The following is a 7,500-nucleotide window of genomic DNA, read 5'->3' on the forward strand; positions in this document are numbered from 1 at the left end:
AGAGAGGGAGGGGGGAGAGAGCGAGAGAGGGGGGAGAGAGAGGGAGGGAGAGAGAGAGAGGGGAGAGAGAGAGAGGGGGGGGGGGAGAGAGAGAGAGAGAGGGGAGAGAGAGGGAGGGGGGGAGAGAGAGAGACAGAGGGGGGAGAGAGAGGGAGGGAGAGAGGGGAGAGAGAGAGGGAGGGGGGAGAGAGAGAGAGAGGGAGGGAGAGACAGAGAGAGGGAGAGAGAGAGAGGGGAGAGAGAGAGAGACAGAGAGGGAGGGAGAGAGAGAGAGGGGGGAGAGAGAGAGAGAAGGGGGGAGAGAGAAAGAGAGAGAGGGGGAGAGAATGAGAGAGAGAGAGCGAAGGGGGAGAATGAGAGAGAGAGGGAGGGGGGGAGAGAGAGAGAGGGAGGGGAGAGACAGAGAGGGGGGGAGAGAGAGAGGGAGGGACAGAGAGAGAGGGAGGGGAGAGAGAGGGGGGAGAGAGAGAGGGGGGGAGAAAGAGAGAGAGGGGGAGAGAGAGAAAGAGAGAGAGGGGGGGAGAGAATGAGAGAGAGAAGGGGGGAGAATGAGAGAGAGGGGGAGAGAGAGAAGGGGGGAGGGAGACTTTTACAAAGTAAAGACCAACTCAAGTCTCTCCAAGAAGCCGTTCATCACATCGCACACATTAACAGTTGCAGAGTAAATCATTGTGATGATTTATGGTGTGTGTGTGTGTTTTCAGGAAGCTGGTGAGCAGCCAAAGCAGGAAGACGGAGCGGCTCCCTGCAGAGGACGGCGCACACACAGACACACACACACACACAGACACACACACAGACACACACACAGGACTCTTATGAACTCACTCACTTCTGTTTGAACTCTGATGAACTTTTTTTTTTAATTTGTATTTAGTTCTGATTTTTGACCAAAAAGCCTGACGGGCGCACAATGACCTCCGTCTGTGAGGGGAGGAGGAGAAGAAGGAGTGGGCGGGGTTTGAGCTGTGACGTTATATGATTGGCTGATTGACTTGATATGTTTTATTGTTTTGTTTTTATCACTGTGAGAATAAACTTTTCATCACCATCATCGTCTCTGCAGCTGTACTTGATTCATACAGTCACAGCGCCCTCAGGTGGACAGAAGACAAACTACAGCCTGGACAATTTTTAAACTTCCTTAAAGAAGAATAAGGTCTTTATTTAATGCTCTTTAAAAAAAACAATTCAAACACTAAAAGAAACTTCAAACTGTGTGACACTCAGTAACATCAATCAGTGTAATACTACAACTCTCATCATGCAATTTGCGTTAGCTTTAAGGTTATACTGGTCAGCAGGAGCTTTTCTGGTTTAAGGTGCTTATAGTGATTTTAGTGCTTAGCCAAAGGACTGAAGAAGCCTACAGCTTAAATACTGAAGACCTTTTTAAAAGTAAAGATAAATAAAAACTAAATACAATAAATAGGTTTAAGCTGCACATTAAGAAATAATAATAATGCTTTGAACTTATATCAGTTTAGCTTTAGTGAACAGATGTGAGAGAGAGAAGAAGCAGAGACACGAGGAGGGAGGTTGATGTTACCACAGCGCCACCTGCTGCTCCATGAGGAGAAGTGTCAGCTGCTCCCGCACGTCTCTCTGAAACAAGAACACAGAGCATCAGATCAGATCCCTCTGAGCGTGTCCTCTCAGGCCCTTTTTCAAACCAACCCCATGAGTCTACATTGTTTATTGTAATTTCATAGAACAGGGTGTCCTAAATTAATGCAAAGATAAGGATAATATTGTTGAACATCAGAGCAGCACAAAGTGTATTTTTTATTGTTGAATGAGATTTCACAAAGACATCAAAAGTATTAAAATAATAAATAAATATTAACAGCAACATGAGTGAATATTCTTTTGTTTTTAACAACAGTCCCTGTAAATATAAAAGACTTTAAATAAACATATGTTTGATCCTCAGTACACATTTTAAGTTGTTAACGTCTGTATGATGATATTAAATGTCTATCTCAGTTGGAGCAGTGTTTGAACTCACAGGTTGCTGTCTCCACGACGACCGGACACAATAGGCGTTACACGTGATCCGAAAGTCGTCATCGGTGCAGACTCGCCGGTGGAGGGTTTTATAACCCACTACCCGCTAGTTGGCTTGGGACGGACTTAATATGGCGGACCCTCCGTGGGGACGTGCAAACAGAGGGGTAGTGTGTAGGGAGAGGGTGTAGAGGCTGGTTTGAAAAAGACCCTCACTGTCTGCAGCCTCTCCTGTGTGCAGTGCATTGTGGGAGAATAGTTAAGTTCCAGTGTGAACAAACTACAGACGACAATCAGGAGAAGTGAGGAAAAGAGTGTCTTAAAACGGAGTCTGAATCTTTCTGGAGATTCTGGTCCTGAATGCTCTGGATTTGTTTGGACCAGAGAAGGTAGGCGGTTTTAAGGCGACCCCCCATACGGCCGTTTAGGACGCCCCTCGGTTTGCCAGATATGAGAGCAGTTATCAGGTCAAACCAACAGGTGTTGCAGCGATGGAAGTGGGCAAGAGAACTAGTTCGGGGGGGGGGGGAGACAGCGCTCTACAATGTTTGAATTTGGACTGCAGTACCCATTTTAACCACTAGGGGTCAGAGTTACATACTGCTCCTTTAATGTTAAAGTAATTTTTCCCTTTTAGTTTGACATCTATTAAAAAACAGATCTGAATCGATGTATATCTAACGTGTATCAGCGTATGTTTTCAGTTTATTTCTACATGATATTAAAGAGTCATTGTGTGTTTTAACAGACCTGACACGGTGAGTTGGAGTATCTGCAGGTGGTTCACTTCAAGGATCAAACACTCGTACAAGCTGCTGTCCGTCAGCCTCACGTCCTTCATCAGGATGGAGAAGTTCCCCTCGTTGTAAACGTTCTGGAAGCTGAACACTCGCCCTTTGTACTTCTCGTCCTGCAAATTGTTGTCTGGCTTTTTCTTGATGATGTTGAGCACCACGCTGTTGTTGTTGTCTCTCCAGAACACCGTGGTGGTTTCTGGGAGAGGATCTGTTCTGTAGTCACACGGCAACAGGACCGAGTCTCCCACCTGAGCCCGGATGACCTGCTGACAGCTCACTGAGAGGGAAGATACAAACATCAGGACAGACACAGTCCAGTTACACCTGGCTGTAAATACTCAGATCAGGGCTGAAGTGGATCTCATTCAGTGAACATAAGACTTCTTCACTTTGTACCCGCTGCTGTTAGCATGAGGCTAACTCAGAACTAGGCTTAATGTACTCAAAAAGTTCCATTTTCAAACAAGTTGATCAAACAAATTCCACATTATCCTGATTCTAAAATCCGGTCAGATGGGAGCTCTGAGTGAACCCAGGGATCTCCTCCCTGAAAACCTCCAAAGGGAGGCGTCCAGGATCCTGATCAGATCCCTGAACCACCTCAACTGGCTCCTTTAGATGTGAAGGAGGAAGGAATAATATCAGTAAACATGAAACATATGAACATAGAGACTCACTCACCTGTGATTGAAGCCAAGAGAACGAGCAGCAGGATTTCTTCAGACCTGTCACACAGATCAACAGAGAACACATTAGACTCTGTTTGTCTTCATTATTCAAAGTTACAGACTCCTCTTAGGAGCATCAAGTGAACCAATTGTGTGTACATAGAGTTTCTACATCCTGGAGTTTTCAACCAATAAACAGGGTTTATCAGTCATGTACTCTTCAGATCAAAAAAGAGACGTGTCATAATAATATCATTATGCTGTGGTGATAAAAACAAGCTGTCTGTGACATTTACATGTACAGATATTTAAATCTTCTGCACGTATCAAACAGAACTGACAACAATACTCCACCTGCAGTGTGAACACCGTTACAAACACAAGGTGGAAGGATTATTATAAACTCTCATGTCTTTAATGTGGGAGTTTGTCTCTGATGTGGCCCTCATAATAATAATAATAATAAATTAGATTTATATAGCGCTTTTCTAAATACTCAAAGACACTTTGACAGGAAACAACAACAAAAAAACAAAGCAAAAACTAAGAGAACAATACAAAATAGAAATAGTGTCAAGGAAAGAGGATGAGAGTCAGTGGTTGTAGGCGGTGATGAAAAGATGAGTTTTTAGGGATTTCTTGTAGGAAGTGAGTGTGGGGGAGTCTCTGATGTTTTTAGGGAGAGTTCCAGAGGGTGGGAGCTGCAATGGAGAAACCTCCTGTCCCCCCCAGGACCGAAGGTTGGTCCTGCAGGGGGGGGACAGGAGGTTTGCATCTGCAGACCTGAGAGTGCGGGTGGGAGTGTGTCGGTGGAGGAGGTGAGACAGGTAGGGCCATACTCTGACAGAAGACTTTATTATAGATCAGTCACAAACTGCCTCTCTCTCTATCTACAACATCTTATATATATATATATATATATATATATATATATTATTATTATTATTATTTAGCATCAATATATATATACATTTATATTATATTATATTATATACTGTTAACCTATCATATCTTATATAAATATACCAAGATGCTCCTGTAGCTACAGGGTTGTTGCCAAAAAAGTTTCGTTTTTATCTTAAATCCAATAATACATCTAAATCTAAATTTACGAGTTTAATAATAATAATAATAAATGTTATTTATAAGCGCCTTTCAAGACACAGAAGGACACTACAACAATCAACATTTAAAAAAACAACGATGGATAAAATCAGCATACAATAAAATAAATGAAATGTAGTTTAATCTTTAAATTTTAAAGTCTCTGCATGACGTCATCACGTGTCCCGTGTTGCGCACTTTAAAAACTAGTTTCCACGTAAACAGGTGTTAATAAACCATTATCGATGTTTTAATGTCACATCTTAATTAATAATTAACGTTCACGTGGATTACCGTGGCTGATATGAGATTTAAACGACGTTAAACATTTTAAAAACAATAAGAAGTTAAATATAAAACGGTTAAAAGAAGCGGAAATTATGATGACTCATGTTAGCTTCATGCTACTAGCTAACTAGTTAGTTGTTTCCGGTTAGTTTCTCATAAAAAGTAAACATCGCACCTTTTATACTTCCCTTTAAACGGTGTGTTCCGAATATCTGCTGATGTCATCACACCACACATGTCAGCTGAGATCACGGACAGACACAACAAACTTGTTGTTTTTCTATCACCGGAAGTGACTTAGAAACGAAACCGTTACTTTCCACTCTGCCTTTTATCCGACCCCGTCCACAACCGGCGGCGAGGTGTTTGATGTTTACAGTAGTGATGGGAAAAGCAGTTCTTTTCAGTGTACTGAATCAGTAGAATCAGTTCAGTAAAGTGATTCGTTTAGTGAATCGTTCAGTGAATCGCTCAGTGAATCGCTCAGTGAATCGTTCAGTACTTCAGTGAATCGTTCAGTGAATCGTTCAGTACTTCAGTGAATCGTTCAGTGAATCGTTCAGTACTTCAGTGAATCGTTCAGTGAATCGTTCAGTGAATCGTTCAGTACTTCAGTGATTCGTTCAGTACTTCAGTGATTCGTTCAGTGAATCGTTCAGTACTTCAGTGAATCGTTCAGTGAATCGTTCAGTACTTCAGTGAATCGTTCAGTGAATCGTTCAGTACTTCAGTGATTCGTTCAGTGAATCGTTCAGTACTTCAGTGAATCGTTCAGTGAATCGTTCAGTACTTCAGTGAATCGTTCAGTGAATCGTTCAGTGATTCGTTCAGTCATCTGTACCGTGCTGTACCCAAGCACGATTGCCCCCCGCTGTGCCATCCCCACGCTGGCTGGCACAGAAGTATGTGCCTGTTAAAGCAGCTTTCAGTTTGCAAACATTATCATGAATGACAATTAATTTAACTTAATATAGACTACATGTCAGCAGAAAATATGCATGGCAACGAATATATTCTATTCCAGAACAGTTATATTTTAAATTATATACGCAGGGCAAAAAAAATATTTAAAAAAAAATATTTTAAAAAAAATAATGGGTTTAGGCTACTTTATGAGTCTCTCTCTCCCTCTCAGTCAGTGAACAAATCACTGACTGAGAGGGAGAGAGAGACTGCGAGTCACCAGCCTCAGTCACACACACACACACACACACACTGTACTGACTGAAACACGATTGTTAGTGGATGTTAAAACAGCTGAGTTAAATTAAGTTGGATATAAAAGTCGTTTGCAAACTGACAGCAGATATAAAAAGCACAAACATTAAATGTTAAATAATATATTTTCTACTTCCTCAATTTTGGAGACATGAGAGGAAGAAGTAGGGGCGGGCTTTAGTGACACAGAGCTCCTGACCGACTCCGTCCTGTTGGTTCAGTCAGTACGTATCACTGACATGAAAGAGAGAGGGAGGGCGGGCTTTGAGCGGCTCTTACGGTCTAGAGAGAGAGACACGAGACGGGAGAGAGAGACTGAAGTTGAGAAATGAACGACTCTTTTCAGGAAGTGATTCAGTTCAGTTTGTTCACTCAGATGATTCGTTGGTTTTGAACGAATCGTTCACGAACTCCACATCACTAGTTTACAGTCTGTGCGAGACTACGGTGAAGCCAGGCGCTCCTCGAGTTTACCTGGTAAAGTGATTCTGATATGACTATACTTAATACTTCTTAGACTACATGCACACGTACTATGAAGTACTTTTACTGTGTACTTTTTGAGAAATCTACTGTCAAAGTTCTTTATAAATCACTATAATGAGTCTTTTTTTATGACTTTCACATTGATCCTCTTCATTAAACAGAGTCTCCACCTGTTGAAGACTATATTACAGTTTATTTGATCAAAATGTTATATTTATTTAAAGTGTATTTAACCAGATAAGTTCCCTCTGGGATCAATAAAGTTTTTCTGGACGTCTCACTGACATTAAGAGTCTTTCAAGGTTTCCTTATTAGAACCTAAAAAGGTAAATGTGTTGTAACAATACAAATCAAAGGTTGGAGAGATCTGACTGATTATATCAGAACAAACATGTTGGATTACATCAGGTCATGGTTAAGTCCTTACACACCCGCTAAAACATTTGAAGTAGTGCTGCAGGTACAGATGTGTTCCTGAGGAGGAGGAGCTACAGACCCACAGCCGGAGCAGAGAAGCTGGATCCTCGTTTAAAGGGAGAGAAGAGTCTGGAGGACAGAGTCTGGAGGACAGAGCTCGGCTTACGCTGCAGCTGTAAAGAAAACAGATCAGCTTGGATTGAGTCCTACATGAGACAGTAACATTAAACACAGAGCAGGAGGTGATCAAAGCTTCTACCTCCTGATGCATCGTCCTCCAACACCTCCAGTCTGTGTGTGAACAGAAGCAGCTCCTCAGACACAGATTCATCCTGAACGAGCAACCTGACACAAGTCTCAAGACGTTTAGAGAGACACAGAGAGACGACTGAAACTTTAAAGTGAATATAATGAGAAACATGAGGGGAGCTGGTCATTACAGTCATAATGTCACTGTAGTGTTTACATCTTCTCAGATTATTAACTAAACATTTGATTTCTGAGTCTCTGGTACA

General features: G+C 42.0%; 2 protein-coding genes across 3 annotated transcripts in view; one reads left to right on the forward strand and one right to left on the reverse strand.

The window, feature by feature from the left end:
• Positions 1-1,054, forward strand: part of si:dkey-190l8.2 — an 8,588-nt gene extending 7,534 nt beyond the window's left edge. For both annotated transcript variants that reach the window (XM_061032168.1, XM_061032169.1), the window contains exon 10: positions 705-1,054. In XM_061032168.1, the coding sequence (XP_060888151.1) occupies positions 705-822 (118 nt within the window). In that variant the 3' untranslated portion in view covers positions 823-1,054. The remainder of the gene's footprint in view (positions 1-704) is intronic.
• Positions 1,055-1,285: 231 nt separating this feature from the next.
• LOC132959281 (CD276 antigen homolog) lies at positions 1,286-5,188 on the reverse strand. The gene is made up of 4 exons (XM_061032170.1): positions 5,040-5,188; positions 3,486-3,529; positions 2,758-3,081; positions 1,286-1,605 (listed from the first exon to the last, which is right to left on the reverse strand). Exons 1-4 carry the CDS (start codon positions 5,099-5,101, stop codon positions 1,490-1,492), a joined length of 546 nt encoding a protein of 181 aa, XP_060888153.1. The 5' UTR covers positions 5,102-5,188; the 3' UTR covers positions 1,286-1,489.
• Positions 5,189-7,500: the final 2,312 nt, after the last annotated feature.

Source organism: Labrus mixtus, chromosome 24, assembly GCF_963584025.1.
Source record: "Labrus mixtus chromosome 24, fLabMix1.1, whole genome shotgun sequence".
NCBI classification, from domain to species: domain Eukaryota; kingdom Metazoa; phylum Chordata; class Actinopteri; order Labriformes; family Labridae; genus Labrus; species Labrus mixtus.